A 20799-nucleotide genomic window follows, 5' to 3' on the forward strand; every position below is an offset into this window, starting at 1 on the left:
TACAATAACAGTTGCATGAAAATTAATTTAACTGAATGGTCCTCACACTAAAATTCAAATTAAAAAAACCCAAACAACTACATTAGTTGAAATGCGCATATAAAATCTCCCTCTCCATCACCCCAAACTAGTGGAAGGATCTAGTGTTCACCCTTGCAGTTTCTGAAAACTGAGGCACAACGCACTGCGACAATACTAAAAATTTTGACAAGTATACAGCAAATCACAGAATACCACTTCTAAGGTCTCATATTGTCAGCTCAGATCAAACATTGGCATTGCTACAGCTAAAAATAACAAAACAAAAAAGCACACACAGATGGGAAGGTATTTACAGAATTTGAAAAGGTAAAACCAAGAAAGCAATGTCCTTACAACCACAGTCCTGTTAACACTTACTGTACCAGCTGCTCTCTTAAAACTCTGGATTCTAGAGTCTGGTGACAGATCTGACTCTCAGAATTCACTCAAATAAAGCACTTTCAGACTCAAGGATCACTGAGAAAACTTTGAAAATAACATAATATGAAGACTCTAACCCAAATAAGCTAAGAAAACTCCATAGTGTATTACTATTTGTTAAAACTGATCTCTTTTTTTTAATTATTTAGGATTTTAGGATAAATTATTTAGCATTTTACACACATGGTTGCTTACTAAAGGTCTTTCTTTTTGTTTCAAATACAAGAAGAAATTGATTGGCTAATTTCATCTTTACATCCAAATATAAAGTAGCTTTCTTTTCATTATCGCAACTTTTACATAATTAATTGTGTAGGATACTGACAGTAACTATTTGGCAGTATGAAGTATGTGTTTCTTGTATATTTTCAGTAAATGTTTTGCACTATTATTTGATTAGATAGGATTATATACACAACTGCCTGCTAAAATGACAGATATACTTGCCTTCTTAAATCAAATAGCTGATTTTTTTGTCTCTTTCAAAACTCTCATAGACAAAGGGATTTTAGAATATGAAGCTGTAAATTTTTTTATTTTTTTTTTACTTAAACACATCATTTCTTATTATTGAAGCACTCTGGAGCACTGCTGCAACACTTGAAGCCACACGACATTATCAGTCTCTCTAAACACTAAAGTAAAAAGAGCCCAAACCACAAACTATCATAGATTGGATTCTGACAGCTTAGTGGAGAACAATTAATGAAATTCCATGTGAAGACATACTTCAACATATCACCTCTGCTTGGGTTGATATGTGGTGTGTCTGAAGCTTCTACTAAATCTAGATTATCTACTTACTTGAGGCAATCTGAATCAATAAGGATAATTTTTACCACAGATTGTCTTTTTGAAAAGACTTCCAACACAAGAATCAGTCTTCTCTCACTCCCAAATTGCTTCAGGTGGGACAGAGCTCACACTAGTGCTAGGAGCCTCTGCATTACAAGAAAGGCTATTCACAGGCGTCACGGTGAAGCATACTAGTTCTCCCAAATCAGTAAGAGAAAAGTTTCAAATTTACTAGTTTATTATTTTGAAAGTCTGATATGATACTCCTTCTACTCCTCCTCCTAGTCCCTCTATTCTACAGAAACAACACGCAGAAAGGTTACTTTTTTGTTCATTTGGGGTTTGGGTTTGTTTGTTTGTTTTAAAACGATGATTCCCTAATTTTCATTTTCTCACTCTCTGTCAAGTCCAGATTGTTTTCTTCTAGTTCTAAGCACTTTGATTTATCTAATTTACCGTGGTGGTTTATATTTATCCTATCTGCATCTCCATATCAAGGAACCTTTCAGGATGGTTTGTTTTGTTTTGGGTTTGTTTGTTTGTATCAGCTCAGAGTTAGTCATGTAGAACCAGTATCTTCTAAATAATCAAGCTCATGTTCAATGGTCTTTTGAACAGTCTTTTTCAATTGTACATGGAAAGAAAACATACTGAAAGTGTAAAATAAAATCTGAACAATCTGTACTTACTTAGAGAAGGTCCATGGAGAATTGCACAGTTGGGACAATGGTATAGATCGATGTCAACAGCATGGTGCTCCTCTACCCCAACGCAGCTGGAATAATATTTTTAAAATGCTTGTGAGAAAACAAGTAAGTTGTATTTTTCAAGACAAAAAAATAATTAAATTTTAACTTTTTACTAGAACATGCTTAGTCTACAAAATTGTAATGAGATATCACATGATCTTAACTACCGGGTTGCCACATACATTTTAGAGTAGTAATTTATTACTGAACAGATAATGCCATTTAAAAAAATCATAAAAAGGAAACAAGAATCAAATTTCTTTAAAAATGACTTCACAATATATACCATTACCCCTCATTCTCCCAAAAAGCTTTGATCCTAATTATAGGAAACAGTTCATGCAAAATCATTCAAGCAATTTTCCTTATAAAAGTTGCTACTTCAAAAAAACAAAAACAAAACTGAAGTCTGCTTGCAGCCAATTTACAGAAGATATCACAGCTCTTTTTTTTCCTCAGTTTTTTTTGGTCGTTGTTCTTGTTGTTGGTTGGTTGGTTCCCTCCCAGCCCTCCAGAAAAAGTACATAACTGACTCCTGCCCCCCAAAACAAACCAATGAAGAATACTTCAATTTTCTTCCTGAAATCTTTACTACTACAAGAGCTAGTTTTGCAAGTTACACAAGTGACCACACAAAAAATTTCATAGAAGTGTTTTTGTTTTAAAATAGCTAGAAGTATTTCAAAGAGCACTTGAGAGATGTGATGTTTTCCCAGTGCACATTTTTTGCCAGATATGTCAAAGTAAGATTAAAGTTGATCTTCGTAACAGTCATGACAAAGTATCTACGCTGCTGTATATCTAAAGAACGCAATTTTAAAGTCAAAATGAAGTATATTTTCTTAGAAGTTGAAACACTAGTGGTTAACTGAAGATGATGTGCTTTTGCACAAAGTTCTCAAAGAAAAAAAAAGTAACCCATATTTGCTGGTAGAATCTGAATCCTAGCAGAGTTCTTTCTCTCGGAACCTCATAGACATTTATAAAATTGCTGACTTTATAATACAGAAGTAAAACTACAACACTGAACGTTTACACCAAAATTAGTTAGTTATATTCAATGCTTTCTAGTAACAAGAGAACTTGAACACTACTGCATTCAGATAACCCGTTTCATATCAAAAGTGTAATGACAGCTTAAACACTAACACTTTGAAATGACCCAGCTACAAGAAGTCTTTTCCCTAGCAGCCTAGTGCCAAAGCTGCTGGCACGCTCCAGCGAGCGTCAGTACACGCTGCCAAAACAATATTCTAAATAGCCAAGCATTCAAAGCGCACCAATGAGCAAATCAAATCTGAAACTGAGAAGCACCTCCCATGTAACTATCACTGACAAGTACACCATTCTGAATCCTCTGTTAACAGATTCAGCTGGTTCTTCTGCGTCTCCATTCACTACACACCACATGAAATTTAAAGATTATAGAGCTTTTTATATACATACTATTTAAAAATCTAAATACAAAAACTCAGCTGCCACAGTTCATCCCAATTCTTGCAATATTTAGTATCTGCTTTAAGAACACAGCTCCATGAATTGTTATCACATGAAAATTCAGCTGACACATAAACAAAAAAGCAGGCAGAAGTAGTCTTTAAAAATGCATGTCCCATTTCCTTCTGCTTGTGCTCTCTCTCTTTTTATAGAATCAATGAGTGACTCATAATCCTATGTATTGTAAGAAAAATGTTTTAAAATGTACACTCTAAAAGCCCCAAATGAGCAGGCTGGTTTTATACATCCTTAGGAATCCCATTCTGATTTTTGAACAGCTAAAGATGTTCATTTTGGACTGTATCTTGATCAAGTTTGCACATTTATTCAATGAAATACAGTGCTCCATGGGAAAACTTGACTTAGTCCCTTTCCTTTTTCTTTGTATTTATTCAATAAGTTCATCATCAGCCCAATCAGATTACTTCGCTAACATTAAGAACTTTGCATCAAAGTACAGTAAAAATACCTTCAAGTTTGACAACTGTTTGTCATATTCTGTTAAAGAATGTTGCTTTTATTGTCTCTTACAGAATGTACAAATAGCCTGATAATAAGGCAGAAATTCTGTCAAATACTGAACACCTTCTCAGATTTGATTAATTCCATAACCTTTCATGAAGGCACATGGGGCTTTGTGTACAGAGAGAGCAGCCAACACAAAAATGGTATTAGAATCTCACAGCTGGAACAGCCATTCAACAAAGAAGGTAACATTTTTGGGCTACTATTTATGCTCTAAACTCAGAACTAACTGGAAAGACAACACACTAACTGGGAGATACTGGAAGCGAATCTAGTAGCAGATACCTGACTGACACAAAGGGCAAATGAAGCATCAGCACCTGCAAGAACAAGCATTGCCAAGGATGCCACAGAGCAATATCAATCACATCCAGCACCATTACAAGTCACTTTCCTCAGTCCAAGTACACAGACAAATCTGACATTAATTATCCTGGGTACCAGCAATCAATCAATTACTGTGCTAAGTGCAACTTCAGACCTCACACATCAAAGCAAGGTCACCAAGATGTAGCAGAGAGCCTGGAAAGCATTAACATACTCAAACACAGTAACACTCCCAATCCACTGATGTTTTCCTGAAAGAAATATCATTATTATCCTTCACCTTGCCACCCATTTGGGTTGAAATTTCTTTAGTATATATTACCTGGTTTCTGAATTGCCTATCTCCTGCAGGGAGGTTGCACATTAATCCTCAGGAATGATTAAATGTTTACAGGATTACAAAATATAAAATATGACTAATAACAATCATCATCTCTAGGAGGCTATACTAAAGCACATCTCTAATTATCTTTATGAAGGTGAAAGGCCTCAACAGGCCCAATTTTACTTGAAATGGTTCTAGAAGCAGTAGCACAGTAGAAAAATTTAGCAAAAAATAGACTCCATTATATCAGTCTCTGAGTGGTGAGCCTTTCATAACTTCCCCAAGGTATCTAGTGTCAAGGCAAGGTCAGCAAGAGCTAGTAGAAGAACTGGGCAGCAGCAGGTTTTTTCACACACAAGAACATGCCCATCTCTGGCAACTGAAAAAATCCCTTGCTACTCAAAGCTCAAGGAACCAATTCTCCAGACTTAGGTCTAACCAGAAGGTGAATGTTTTTTATTTAATCTCAACTTTCCATTTAATTATTACATTTGTAACTATGTAAAAGGAGCAGGTATAAATCAAAAACTATCGGAAGAGGACTATCTAATAGCAATAGATAGCAATGGACCTCTGCCTTTCTGTAAAGTGAAAATAAGGCTTCTTTCACAGGGGAAAAAAGAAATCCTGCAGAGGCTGTTCTCTACTGTAGTATTGCTATTAATTTAGAATTTAAGAGATGAATAGAGATCATTCAGCATGACAGATTCAAGAACTACTTCACAACTATGCTGGAATGCCCAGTACAAGGAGTTTGCAAAAGTCAAAAACATTTACAGGAGGCGTTATCCCTGAAGACTGCATGGCTGTACATCATAAGCCACACAAGGCACCTGGCACCTCTTCTTTCCTACAGCAGCACAATGTTCTGAACAAGTACTGGATCCAAGTCAGTCAGCACACAGGCTGCTGTACCTTCCACATCTAATACCTGCTTGCTCTCAATCCAGTCTGGCTTTTCCCTCCTTCTAATGTATTCAAGCATGACCACAACGTTTAGAGATTGCTTAACTGCCTCTGTTGGTATGACTGAAAGAATCCTGGTTTAAGAAAAAACCCAAAGCACTCTTGATTCAAGGCCTTATTTCCAGTGTACTCAAAGGGACATGGCTACTTGAAAAGCTATTTCATCTTATTAAAACAAGTAGTGCATATGCTCTACCATTAAATAACATTCAAAGTATAAAAGGAAATGATTACACACATAGCACTAGAAAAGTCAAGATATGAGTAAAGTCTGGATGCCCATTTTTCCAATTTAATTGTCACAGCTGAAAAGACTAACAGGCCGGATTATCAGCTGTCAGAAAGATATTCCTAAATAGGAGATTTCTGAAATTTTCAGCATACAAGGCACACTGAAAATAAATTTTGAAAACTGAGAGATGTAAGCAATTATCAATGATCTAATAAAAGGACTGCAGAAAACAGATGGAACATCCTCAACATGGAAAAAATGAGTAAAGCTGAAAAAATGAGAAGCTGGGTTGTACATCCTCTCAGATTCTGTATTCTGTTCCTTTCCCCTATCGCCTCAATTCTGTAAGCACCTTTTGCCCCCTCTTCCAGCAGGAAGTGGAAAACAACCTAACAGACTCTTCTTTCTAGATTGTAGTTCATAACAAGTTTCCCACAGTAGCTTCCATTTGACTCTCAATGCAAGCATGACACTTTGTGCCTAAAAGCTTCACCTAGTAGATAAGGGAAGTAACACATGAACATCTACTACTTCAACAGATATTGTCAGACAGATATTATTTTACAATTAGATATTGATTTATAGCTCTAAATTGAGTCAGAGGTTTTTTTAAGTCTCCTACCTTCTTCTTGGAAGACACAAAGTTCAGGCCCAAAGACCTCTTGGTTTTCCAGTCTGACCTGAGCAGCCTGACTTTTTTGCTGTCATTGTGCAGCAAAAATGCACTTTCAGCAGTCTTGCTAGCATTTTTAATTAGGCATCATTTCCAAGCTACATAATTACTGAAAATTACATTTCTAAGATTCCCCTGTATTCTCCTTGAATAAACACTATGGCCAATGTTCTCTTTCTTTCTCTGCTATCCTATTTCTGAATAAGTACTCCACATATCCTCTTCTTCAATCCACGCCTGCATCAGCACCCACAATCTTTCCCTACTATGCCTCAAACAGCACTGCAGGTTTTATCCAGTAAAAGGAGAAAAAAAAAAATTAAAAATAGGCAGATGTATTGACATCCAGTAGGAAGAGGTTAACAAAAATCCTAGAATGGCGGAAAAATACAATAGATATTAGAGCATGTTCCCTGTTATTAGGAATACAGGGCTACAGACAATTACTAGGGGAATAGGCAGGTTCCCCATTAACTCACACCCATTAGATGACAGAGTACATCCCCAGAAATACTTCTTCAATTTCCATTTATCCACAGAACAGCTGAGAAGATACACAGACAGTGAGTCCCTATTGAATGAGGAAAGGAATAAGGACATTCTAGAGGCAGCAAAAATTCATTAGTAACAGGAGAGTCTTAATTGTCCGAAAACAGAAGTCACTACTGCAGGGTATAGTTTCACATCATACTAAACCAAGTGTAGTTGTTGCTGATGAAAAAAAGGTCCAACCCTCCTTCCTCCGGCTGCCTGACCATGGATTTCCACTGGTCTCTCACCAGAACTAAACCACCAGGCAGCCACAGGACAAGTCAGTTCAACAAGCTGACCCAAAGGAAAAAAATTAATCACCACTCAGCTCACTTTTTTAGATATGCTTTAGAATAGATTCCTACACATAGAAAATAAATAAAACGTTACATGTTACAGTTCTATGCAGTAATTTACCCAATATATGTTACTTCCAAGACGCGATAATTGAAAACACTGTTATTTCATCTCTACACTATTTTGTCTTTCTAATAATGATTGCTGAACAATAGCAAAGAGATGTCTGTTTAGTAATCTTATGACAACAATATACACGTATATAGAAAAAGACTGATGCTTGCCTTTCTAGCATCAGGTCTTATTACTGAATTTCAAATCATCACAGATGAGAGATATTTCTATCAATATACTGAACAAATAACTCTGTAAGGAGTAGGCAAGTATTAAACTTTTCCGTTTACCTGTAACAAGGTCTGCAGTTGCTACTTTCAGTCAATTCTCTTTGAGCGCAACAAACCCCCAAATACTAGTTATTGTCAAAATTAATTAGCAAGCTTGCAAGTTATGCAAAGGATAGCTTCTCCTACCCCATCCCAACAACGCAAAGAAATGCAGGGGGTCGGAAGTCAATCCGGCAAATTTTAAGGAACTCTGGTTAGTCATTTAATTCAAGCCTATTCTTTCCAAGTGGGAAGAGGATGCCAAGTAGGCAATATTTACAGGTTAAAACAATGGAAGTACTAAAGATGTCAGTGCCACAACGAAATAGCCACATCTGTCACTCATTCAGGGACAATATTAAGCTACTTAATTAGGAATAGAAAGACAAAGTCATAGTATGACAACACTGTTGACAGACCACATACCATCCCATAGCATAAAAACAGCTAAAAAAAAGAAGTTTATTTGAAAGAGAGTCTAAAACTTACAATAAATGTAGTAAGATTTAAAAACCTGAGCCTCAAGTGGCAGTTAGATATTTTTTTTACCCTCTCTTCAAAATGCATGGAGTTACACCAAAGTAATTAAATTGATCGAAAAACAGAAAGTGCAAGGAGTGACCGGTTATCTCCTAATCTTACCACGATAAGCCTGGTAACAATTCTGGAATCATATTGCTAGTACTTTTAGGCATACAATTATTTACTTTGTCAATGAAATTATTTTAAATTTACATATAAAGTTACAAACTTCTATGCACCAGATGTAGAACCACAGTGCCTTAAAACAAACAACAGAAGAAAAAAATACAAACTGAAGTCAAACAGCCTTTCACTCCAATCTAAGACTGTCAGGAACCTGAGACACACAGTCCAGCTTAACTCATAATAGCATTGATCATCATGGATTACATGTAGCAGTTTTAAGAGAAGTACTTTTCCTAATGACGATTTCATCACTAGGCCAAGTTAACATGACCGAAGTACTTCTGACATATCCCTTCTGTTTAGTACTGTCTATTAAGCACATAGCAAATTTCTCTCTCCTTCTTATGCCAACCTGACCAGATTGATTTTATGAAGTTGCTTTAAATTAGTATTTACTATTAAATTTTGTGCCTGTCCTTTTAAAATCACTGTTTTACAGAAATTAAGATCTAAAGAAGCCTAGATCTTTTAGCATAGATTTTTGCACAATAAGCTGCATCAAGATCAGAAAAATAACATCTAAGAAAACTAGAGCAGACCTCAAAACTAAACAACATGCCAGTGAGAGCAAAGGCATTCTAAAATCAGCAGTGATACCTGAAGGCCTTGTTTCAGTGTGAAACCAGTCACATGCTATAAATCAGGATGACACCAGCAAGAGAATCAATACATAAGATGTACAGAAAAGAAAGAGAAAAGAGGGGAAGGAAAAAAAGGGAGAAAAAGGAAAAAAGGAAAAAAGGAAAAGAGGAAAAAAGGAAAAAAGGAGTACATCGATGTGACCTGAAGAACATTTTTTAGCAGTTTACAACCAGTAATCTTTGCAACCTTTCACATATGAAGCAAAGCACTTGGCTCAGGAATTCAGAAAGATTCTCTGTAGCAGTTCAGACTCCCATCTTTCTCCATTCATTTTCCCAATCAGGCCAGACTGACATATCAAGGAAAATGAGAAAAAATAGCCAAACCTTACTTCAGGCACTGTTTCTTGGAGAAGGTGCAACTGCACAATTGATGCAGGAAAAAGGATTAACACTGGGTTTTAAGTATTTCTAGGAATACTGGAGTCCAAATTTAACTAACCATAGCCAACATGAATTTTAGTTCTGGTTATAACACAAAGTCTATAACAGCTTTGTTTTCCTACTAGATAGCATGGGTCTTCCATACACAGAAGACACATTAATTATTTGGTTTAAGGAGAGAGGGCATTGGAAGGGGAAAAAAGAACACAAAAATTAACTGTCTCCCTATACACTAGTCACAAAGGTTTTCTAGGTCTTTAAGAAAGTTTTTCCCTTACGTATTTTTGTCTCCTCTTCAAAACTCCAGGCCAACATAAGTTTAATTCTTCATCCATAAAATATTCCAGAAGCTAGCAAAAGCCCCTGACAGATAACTGCATCTTATTTACATTATTTGCCTTATTTCAGTTCCCAGGCAGGGTTATTCTGTTATAGCTGTGCTTGCAACTGGGTGGGGAGGAAGGGGGTGGGAAACATATACCACACCAACTTACAACCAAGCAAGAAACAAAGAAGTACTTAAAAGTAATGGCTTCAAACCACAGAGGTTTTAGAAGCAGAACGAACATTATATCTCAATTCTGTTAAATGAAAAAAAACAAAAAAAATACACACCAAACCACACAATCTTCAACCCATTTAAAACAGCTGCCACTGCTCTCTTGAAAGAGACATCTTAACTGAATCCCTGTGTGTGGTTCTATTCTACTTGAGAATAGAACTGCTACCATTATTTCCCTAAAAGAAGAGGAAGAAATAGGCTAAGCTCTACTACTACAGAGCTGACAAGGGGGTTGAAAAAGGAAGTCAGTAGGACAGTTCATCAAATCTTCACTCATTCAGGAATAAAGCAACTATGACAACTGCAATATAGCAAGTGAAGGCCACCTCTTTTCCTGAACAAAGATATAAAAATGAAATTTAAATAAACTTTTTGTTGTTGTTATATATTGCCTACACACATTTGCTTGCCTCAACTTTTAATTTCTTAGGTTTTTTCCTTAATCTTCCTCAGCGCCAATGTGCATGCAGACTCCTGTTAATTATCAGTCTGTCTCTAGTCATCTTAATGAAAGATTGCATATAATGTGATTTTAAGAACTACTGGCATCCCAAGTCCTCTGACTACAATCACCCCAAATTTCAGTTCCAGTTAAGAGTTTGTAACAGTTTGTAACTTTTTCCTCTTAGGTAGCAAGAGCCTTTTGTAAAAGAACAGACATACTAGTTTCTTGTGTCTAAGAGAGAGGGGACTGGAAGTGAAGAAGAGAGAAATTAACTGAATCACAAACAGCCTATGAAGAGAAATGGAGGTTCAACCCAACATGACAAACAAAACTTAGGAAACAATGGCATGATGTAGCTTGCAGCCACTGAAGAGGAAGGTTACTCATTCCTTTCCAAGCAAGCACTCCCATTCCCCTTCCCTGCAATGGCCCTGGTACTTGCCTGGTTACACAGCAACCTGTTTTCGCTCGCTTATCTGACAGAAACTAACCTAGCCAGTTTTCTGCCTGTTTATCAGGTTAGCTTACAGCACAGCCACACAACTGTCAGAGCCAATCCACGGGAGGGAGTAGGACTATGTAACTATAGAGAGAAGGGTATGAGAAGTAGGACTGCCCCTTTTGGCAATACGTGTCACTAGACCCAGTCAGGTCTACGGTGTTAACTCTGTCCTCATTATTCACTAATACTCAGAACTACTCAAATCTAATGGATAAGTTGCCAATAGCTTACCAATTTGATAGCAGAGAACATCCCTCCTTGCATCTGAAAAACTTCCTAGAACTTATTATACCCTGCACATCAAAAAAGACGTTACTAAGTCCAAGAGTTGTTACATTGGCACTAGATGCTGTAAGTGAATCAAGCTTTTTTAGACAGCACAGCATTTAAGATGGTCTTAGTCTGCCTGCCTTTAGGCATCCCAATTTTTCTTTGATGAAGTGTTTAGTTTTACAGGTTTCTTGAGACCAGTTATCTTTAGCTCCAACAAGAGCAGCTGAGGCAAGTACCAGGGAGATGTATGACTTTATGCCACTAACAATGTTATCTGCCTACAAAACACACTTCCCAGTAACGCAATGAAGTATGACAGTAACTGTAACAGACCAGAAAAGCAAAAAAGCAACCCAAACAGTGCAGCCTCCTACAGAGAGTACTAGCTGGTTACTCCAGTTGCCTAATAAGTATTAGCCATTTAGAAAGAACTGGTTGCCTAATAAAGATGAGTGGTTTGAAGAGATCATGAAGCGTTACAAGTACTGTCAGTACTGTGTGATTTTATGCAATGGACAGTCTGTAAAGCTTTCGACACCCTGAGTAATAGTGCCAGGAGACACCATCAGATCTGACTTGTTCTCAAGCACAGTGATAAAAAAAGATATAGAGGTGAGCAGCAACAAACCCACAATGGCTTCTTAGCCTGAGGGGACTGATTAGGAAGCTAATGATTGTTTTTGAACTGTGCCCCTTCACTGGAAAATTATGTCAGGCATGATTTGAATATATGACTTTCTGCTAACATTAGCCAATATCATTTTCTGTCTCCCACATTCTAGCACCAGTAAAACAGTTAGCGCAACTTTAAGACACCGTTTCTGCAAATGCCTTATTCCAGGGTTACTAGATGACTCTTTGGCTGCTTTTACAGACTGCAGTAACAGCAAATTTGACTTCAGCCTGCTTTATGCATCTTTAAACTGACTCCTTACACCAAAACACTGTATCACCTAACTGGTTTAAAAATTTGTGAACCAGATTGGTTTTAAAGACTTGCTGGAGCCTCCTGTTAAGTAGCCTTAACACTCACAGTAGCATCCAGAACCTCTGCAGCTATACCTGAAAATAATCTTTATTGCCTTCAAAATTCAACTCATTTAATAGTTCTCCTCCTTTAAGGAAAACAAAAAAACCCACACTCAAAATACTTTTTTAAACTCCTCTGCTTCTCGACTGTGTAATTCCCCCTTCAGCCCTTAATATTTTTCAGACATTGCTAAGAACTTTTTAGTAAGCTTTTTAGTGAGCAGAATAATTTCTGCATCTTCTAAACACAACATAAAATAATACATGATAGCTCCTATAGCTTTGAAATACCTTACTTTTATAAGGCAAATAGACTTGCAGTCAATAGCAAGTAGAGACAGATGCTTCATTTTTGAAGAAATCTGAAAGCATACTGGCTCATCATCTCTGGCTCACCATCCTCATTTCAAATGCAGATGGAATAGCTGATTACATTAACTTCTATTTAAGCTATGATACAAGCAAACTGTTTCACATACATAGATAATGAGTTTAAATATTAGATGTCACACTGGCTGGCTGGTAGAGCAGTAAGTAGAATAAGCTCCTTCTATCAACTAGATAATGCCCATAACTTAGAGATTTTTATTGGATTCTCAGCTGCTTATAGAGGTCCAGAAGGGCATACTGGCCACAACCGCATCCATGGAGTCTGTAACGTATCAAGAAGTTACTTTTACACATTATTCCATCTACAGAAATCTAACTGTTCAATCCTCTTCAGATGGAATTAATGAAGCACAGTAATTTTCAGACCACGTGGAAACTTCAAATAGTGCAGAACAAAGCTAAATAGAGTTTGGGGGTTGAGTTACATCAGCACCAAGATTAAAATTAATCTGCATCAATTATTTTTATTATGGATATAATTTGACATACTGATTTTAATCTAAAACTCTAAAAAATTCAAATTCAGGTTGCTGAAAACAGTTTTGCTCTATCATAAGCTACACAGAGTGTCACCTAAACCATTCGCAAAAGCACAACTCTACGTTTTTTTAATTCTAGATTTTACACACGAACACTTCCAGAGGTAATCTTTACTTCACAGTCTGTGCTACTCAGCTCCAAAGTTCTTAGATGAGGGGAAAAAAAAAAAAAAAAAAATCTATGTATCATGCTAGCGTATATAGATCTAGCTCTTACAATGCTTTCTTGACAGCCGGTAAAACACCAATAACATTTGAAACAGAATGCTCAAGAAATGCATAAGAAATGTATAAAGCAGAAGACCTACTGCAAAAAGTCCCCTGAAAACAAGTCCAGACATTTACTATTCCTGTAAAAATTACAGGAGACATTATTGTTCATTTATTGTGAAAAACATAAAACTAATTCTTCAGGAGAAAATTTCTGACTCAAATTTTGTTTAATTGTTTCTATGACAGAAGACAGGAAGTTTGCCAAAGAGCAACACATGCAAGTGTTTTATGTTGGGTGTCAATACTGCAAGAAGTATATATATGAAAATATTTTTATATAAACTAAGTAAATTATGTCTTTGCAATTCAAGAGTGAAAGCACACATTATTACAGGTCTTAGGCTTTGTCTGCAAGGGTGATCTGTACCATGACATGCTGGAGGCCAACCAGCTGGAATGCAGATCTGCAAGAAAAGGACCTTGCAGCTCCGGTAGACAACAAGCTGATCACAACCCAGAACTGCGATCTTGTGGCAAAGGTGGCCAACACCATCCTGGGAAGCATTAAGAGTTGCAAAAGGGTCAAGGCAGGTGATATTTCCCCTCTACTCAGCACTGGTGAGGCGACATCAGAAGTGCTGGGTCCAGTTCGGGGACAACCCATGGAAGAGACATGGACATACTGGAACAAGTCCAGCTAAGTGCCACTAAGATGATTAAGGGACTAAAGCATCCTTCAGATGAGGAACGGCTGAGAGAGCTGCAACCCTTAAGCCTAGAGAAGAGAAAGCACAGGGCATCTTATCAGTGTGTGTAAATATTAATGTGTATAAGTTCCCCTGATGGGAGGGGAAGGGTGATAGACTTTTCTCAGTAGTGGCCAAAGACTGGACAAAAGGCAATAGTCACAGATTAAACCATATGAAATCCAGCTGAACACAAGGAAAAAAAAAAAAATCTATTTATTTTTTAGCTGCTAGAGCAGTCAAACAGTGGAAGAGGTTGTGCAGAGAAGTTGCAGAGTCTTCATTAGTGAAGATACTCAGAACCCAACTGGACACAGTTCTGAGCAGCCTGCTCCAGCTGACTCTGCTTGAGATTGGGGGGGTAGACTAGATGATCTTAAGAGATCCCTCCCAAACTCAGTAGTTCTGTGAAAGTTACTTAATAAATAACAATTTTCTAGATTAATTTGGGTCTATCAATACACTGTTATAAATCTGGTTTAAGTCAGAAGTAAGGCTACCAGAGGACTCCATTCCACACCAGTTGATACTAAGTTGATTAGTTAAAATAGCAAGTACAAGAAGACGTAGCCTTGGAATTGAACAGCTGTGAAGAACAACTACTTTCAAATCCAGAGTAAAGAAGAATGCAGGAGAAATTGCAAGAACACAGAAAAAAATTAGGATAGATCTCTATTAGGGCAAGATCCAAAAAAGGAAGCTAGCCTCTAAAGCCTGTGTAAATTCAGGAGACAGCACACAGGTACCTACATTCACTTGACACCTCACCACTTGACCTGAAAATTCCAAAAGCACCATCTATTCTGCTTGCCCTGTGCACCCAGCCAGCATGTGCCACGTTCCCCTGCATCTAAACCAGAAGACAAGCACAGCTGCCGTACTTTCAAAGTACCGGGCACTAAGTTAGGAGGGAGAAACTATTTTGATTTTCCAAGCGAGATGACAGCAGTGCTTATTCAGGTTGTGGGATTTCAAGCCCACACATCTCAAGCAAATTTTCACCTTCAAGTAACTTTTTATGTAAAGATACTCTTTATCTCCCCCACTTATGGCCTCTTATTCTGCAGAAAAGAATCCAAGAATTATGGGGCCAGAATAATGACCCAAACAGAATCTTCTGGTTAGGGCACTCAGACACCGACAAGATTATCTGCAGTTCTGGTCCCTTCTCCTGACATTAGGGAATAAATACAGTGAGAATGCGTTATAGCACAACCGTTTGCAGGTCTTAAGACACACTAAAACTTTTTCTTTGTTGTCTGATTTAACAGTGCTTCCTAAAGGAATGCCGTCTATCCCGACTATGAATGCATCTGTTTTTTTGGTTGGTTTTCTTTGTTTGTTTGTTTTGTTTTTTGGGTTTTTTTTTAAAAAAAAAAAAAAAGGTAGAACCATCCATTTCTCTAAATATTTCAGGACTGTTCAATATTTGCCTAAAACCTGACTTGTACGTGTCAGACTTTGTAGAGTACAAGTAACACATAACAGTTGTTGCTTTTGTGTTTTGAAAGTGATAGTAATGTTTTGCTTTTGTTTACGACCTCTACTAAAATGATCTGAAAATGTCAAAAAGGTTTTTCTTTAATAATTAGCAAAATGTAGTAAATACTTCACATGAGAACAATCCTTTACTACGAGTGTTTCCTAAGATTTAAAGGTCAATGATCTCTAAGGAGCCTTTAATGAGTTCAATAATTCACTGAAAGTAGGAAGCACTAAGTCATTTTTCTTACAATTCAATTACAGAAGAAGTTCATCAGTTTGTTTGTATTTCATGGTCCTGGCTATGAAATTAAGTAAAAATAAAAATACTAAGGGGAAAAAAAAAAATAATCAAGCCACTTGAAGAGTGACAATTGTCTTTGTAGTACAATTTAAAATAAAAAAAAAAAACAAACAGATTCAGCTTTTTTAAAAAATTACAGTTTTTACTCTTAGTAATTCAAACCACAGAGTTACATAAGACAATCTCAAACTGTGTATTTATTCAGGGAAACTTACAGAAAGCTACAGCTTAAATTAATGCTGATCATCGCTTCTTTTCTGCACACTATAAAGTAGTTTCCATCAAATCAAAAACTCAACCATGCATCTGTATCAGCATCAGCAAGCCAACCGGATGCATTAGAACATGGATCTTCTACACTTCAGAGTGGCCATTGCAGAGGATATTTTAGCACAGAGGTTTTTTCATTCACAAACTAATGTTCAAATTTAAGACTCCAGACTCTTGCAGTACAAGATAATATTCTCCAGGTATTCTCCGTTCTGTTATACGTTTCCTTCCGCATTGTCTTCACTTTCCTGTCTTCTCTCCATCCAGCTTTTCACCTAGAAGAATGTCTCTTCTTCACTATGCTGCTTACTCCCTTTGTACATACCCCATGAGAACAGAATAATCTCCTAATCTCAGTTCAGATTTTTCACACACCTGAAAACCAGAAGTCCCATTCACTTATGTGTTTCTTTGTGTAAGGAAATATCTACTTTAACTCCCAGCCTCTTAGCACGTAGTCAGTAAATTACTAATATAGTTAATAAGTTTCCAATAATGATCTCTTTAGAGATTTGCAGCTTTTCTTCCAAACATGTATGAGGATACACATGATGCCGGCAAGCGTATTACAGGATAGAGACCATTTCCTAACCAAAACCTAGTTCCGAAGTACCATTGTGCACAAACTTCACAGAAAGCCGATGAACTTCTCAGATGCTCAAAGCAAGGCATACATTCACACTGGAAAGAGCCTTGTCCAGCTTCTCAAGCTGCTACATGGTCCAGAAGCAACTCCCTGGGAATTTTCTGTGCAGTTTTGCATTGGGAACTGACATCCCATACCGCAGGGATGCATTCACTTCTATCCTCAGCACACATACGCCAAAAGCAGTAATGAGTGCATTGCAATTCACTCGTAATTACATGATGTAAATGTACCAAATGCCTGCTTGATGTAAGTTTAGTCCAGACAAACAAGATGTTTCCTCAAAATCATTTCACTGATCATCCAACCATACTTAAAGGCTAAAGCTTTATCCTCCCATGTTCTACTACTTTTTCCATGATTTTGCCTCATTTCCCTGTCCCCCTCTTCACATAACATCATTGTTTACAACTGTGTAGCATCAAAGAAAGAAGAGAATGACATGCAGTGCTACCCTATGAAAAACAAAGGCTCAGCCCATTAGGTTGGAGACATGCATTGACATTCACAAGCTGGGGGAAAAGAAAAAAGGCACAAGAGCACTAATGTGCAATAAACAGGATTGTAGAGATACCTTAGATCTATTCCTTAATGTAAGAAAAACACTTCTGGGAAGATCACTTATGTATCACATATCTTTGTAAGAGGTAGGTAAGGGCACCTCACATTAACAGGTCAAGAACTGGCATCAACAGCGATACCTTCCTTTCACAAATATCCAAGATTTTGATCTCTCTTACAGTAGTAAGTCTATTCAGTATCTAGTACCAGAACTAACTGAGAGGAAAAAGTTTTATTCTTCTGTAAAGTGGAGGGTTTGTGTTTTTTTTTCATTAGCCAATGAAGTTGTTTCCGTACTCAAATAAGGACCAGGAAATAGAATACACAGTATGTTCTCATTTGGCAAAGCTGTCCGAGATATCAATTATAAATAAATAAATAAAATTAGACTTTTACCTTACTGGTAAAATATAAAAGCCAACAGTTCACATTTGCAGAAGCACTTCAGAGTTAGCTCTTTGCTTTAGAAAATTCTGATCTACTCAAATGATACTCCTAACTCTAGTTCATACCTAAATCCTTCTTACTGTAGTTTCATGATGAGTCAAGGATAAGCCAGCTGACCATGCTGGAAGTATAAGCTACAGCGAAAGCATTTGCTTTCACTCAGATTAAGACACTTTCCAGCAAGGATGCTCATCCAGTCACCCAGTACTACAGCTGCCCCATTTGTTCTCGGCAAGAAGAACAGCATTCTAAACTACTTCTCCCATATTCATTACACCAAAGCAGCACATTTTACTGCAGCATTAAGAGAAGCAAAATTATGTCCCCAGAGGTCCTAGCAATTCACACAGGAGGGCACAGGACCAGAAGCAGCAAGTTGCTGCTCACCTTTGCATCACATGGATGTATACTCCATGGAGACATATACTGTAGTCACAACTTAATGTGTGATTTAACAGACTACATGTGTACGCCATTTTTGTTAATGTGGTTTTGGTCCTACCTTACATAAGCAATAGAGCATGGAGAAATGCCTAGGACAGAGTGTCTGGGCTTGAGGCTGTGGCATGTCAACACAGCACACCATCATGAAATAAAAAGGGAAAACACTACCCTGAGAGATAGACTGGCAACATTTACCTGGGCACAATGTCACATTAGCAAGGCTATCTCACTTTTGGTACTGTTCCTAGACCGCTCCGTACTTCACTTTGCAGCTCACAGATCTGCCCATCAGTACCCCTGACAGACACATGTTAAGTTCTGCAGTGTCTCATTTCACTTCCTCTAGTTCTTGACGCTGAGTTTTGGAAGCCAACAGCATCACTAATCCTTCAGTGAAAAGATAAACATTTTTGTTATTGAAATAAAACTAAAAATTTGTACTTTTGGCAAGCCAACCCACAAGTACTATCAGGTAACAAGACACAGCAATTCCTTTGGTTGCTCTACATTTACTCAATTCGGCCTTTGTTTATTGGCCCTCAAAAATCAGTACCCCAAAAGGAAAATGTCAATCTGTTCAGACAATGCTGCCTGATAACTGGTAAGAATGAGATCAGATCAATCCTATATCCTCAGTATCAAAGGCTTCATTTCTCAGAAACTCACCTTTCCTTGCACTTATTTTCATGAATAGTGCTTTAAGAGCCTTTAAGTGAATAAAGCATTAATGTAAATGGAACAAACACAATTAAATTTATGAAATGAATTCTCCAGGCTAGATGCAATGTCAGCTGACGGTTTCAAATGAAAATAAATAGACTTCATACCACAATATATTAAAAATTTAGAACAGTCATCCTCACTCTAGTTGGCTTTTAAGACAGGATGATGTGAGACGGTTTTTAAAAAAAAAAAGCCTTCTTGCTTTTGTGGCAAACATGAACATTTATGCCTGCCTGAGCAACAATGAACTCAATATTTTCAAAACGAAAGCCCAGTTTTAAAGTCTACTTTAGTTAATGCTGAAGTAATGGAGAAAACAGTATTAAATATTAATTCCATTCAAAAGCAGAATTGACCTGAGGAGATGTAACTAGCCACATAAATCCACATTACCACCATATAGCAGACATCTCAGGACTCTTCATACTCCATAGATTGTTAGCTCTGTGTATTCATGAGCTAATGTTACAATACATTAGAAGGGACTGACAAATGAAAAATAGCTTAGCTATTTTAAAAGCTGTATATTTCACTAAAATCTCTCTCCTATGCTGCCAATAAAGCAATAGCAATGTTGTTAATTGAATTTTCATACTTCAGCAATGAGACAAATGTAAAACATGAGCATTTTTCTGCTTTTCAGGCATGTACACTATACTGAAATCTTTACTGATTACTCAGAGTTGTTTTGAGACAAAGGTATTTTATTTTAAAATTATGTAGGGAAAATACTCTTCATGTAAATATTTGTAGGAGTTCATCTTCAACTTGTATAAACAGTCATGTAAACAGAATGGAGACACTGTATCCCATGGTCTTTCAAAAGATTATATAGAAAGTGCACAGAAAACTGCACTTAGTATTAGAAATCTGCTAATGAATATGAAAACTGTCCACAAAAAGCTAGAAACCACAAATGAAGAATTAAAACAAAATTAATGTGATTTTTCCCACTGGCAGTTAACAGTGATACTCCACTGTAAGGCTTAATCCATTTTATTGCCATTGTGTTGCTCTAAGAAAACTTATAAACAGATAATGTTTTAAAAAAATAATAAAAAGGAATATTCAAAATCAGCACCGTAGCACCTAGCAGATATATACAGGAATTATGTGTACCAAGCAGCAGCCCCCTACCCAGACTTCTCTTAGCTCTGTTGTTTATAGATACAGAAGTCACAAATCAGAGCCTTTTGAAAATGTTGTAATTCTTCAGTCAAATAAAGCATGTATTAAATATAACAAAAGGAAAGGAAGACACTGAAGTGCTACATAAGCATCAACAAAAGACATTCTGAAATACAAAATCATCATAAATTAAATAGTTAATAAACAATGCACTATTAGCCAGTTAAATTACACATGAAGACTTACAGTGCCTTCATTTGCATGGTCAAGAACGGCCAAAGAAAAAAACAATTATGCTAAAATTATTTATATGGATCAACTGTAACATTACAAAGAAATTAAAGGTAGTGTTTAAATCACTAATTCTGAACCTTTGTGTCTTTTAAGTAACATTGGTTAGGCAATAAGTAATTTACACTTTAGAGATTAGAACTATTAGCATTTAACAGTTGTTTATAAACTCACTAGAATCTTGTTGCAATTCTAATGAAAAAACAAAACAAAACACAGAATTAGGTACATCTCAGTTCTCTTACAGATCTTTATTGGACTTTTTTTTTGTCGTAGATATTATGTCAGAATGCATATTCTAAAACATGT

The 20799-nt window shown here is 36.7% G+C and overlaps 1 protein-coding gene across 2 annotated transcripts in view; it reads right to left on the reverse strand.

Annotated features, from left to right (window-relative positions):
• The window catches only part of KDM7A (lysine demethylase 7A), a 69885-nt gene that overhangs the window by 41289 nt on the left and 7797 nt on the right, over nucleotides 1-20799 (reverse strand). For both annotated transcript variants that reach the window (XM_065038237.1, XM_065038231.1), the window contains exon 2: nucleotides 1947-2032. In XM_065038237.1, the coding sequence (XP_064894309.1) occupies nucleotides 1947-2032 (86 nt within the window). The remainder of the gene's footprint in view (nucleotides 1-1946; nucleotides 2033-20799) is intronic.

Source organism: Columba livia, chromosome 1 (genome assembly GCF_036013475.1).
Source record: "Columba livia isolate bColLiv1 breed racing homer chromosome 1, bColLiv1.pat.W.v2, whole genome shotgun sequence".
Taxonomy (NCBI): Eukaryota; Metazoa; Chordata; class Aves; order Columbiformes; family Columbidae; genus Columba; species Columba livia.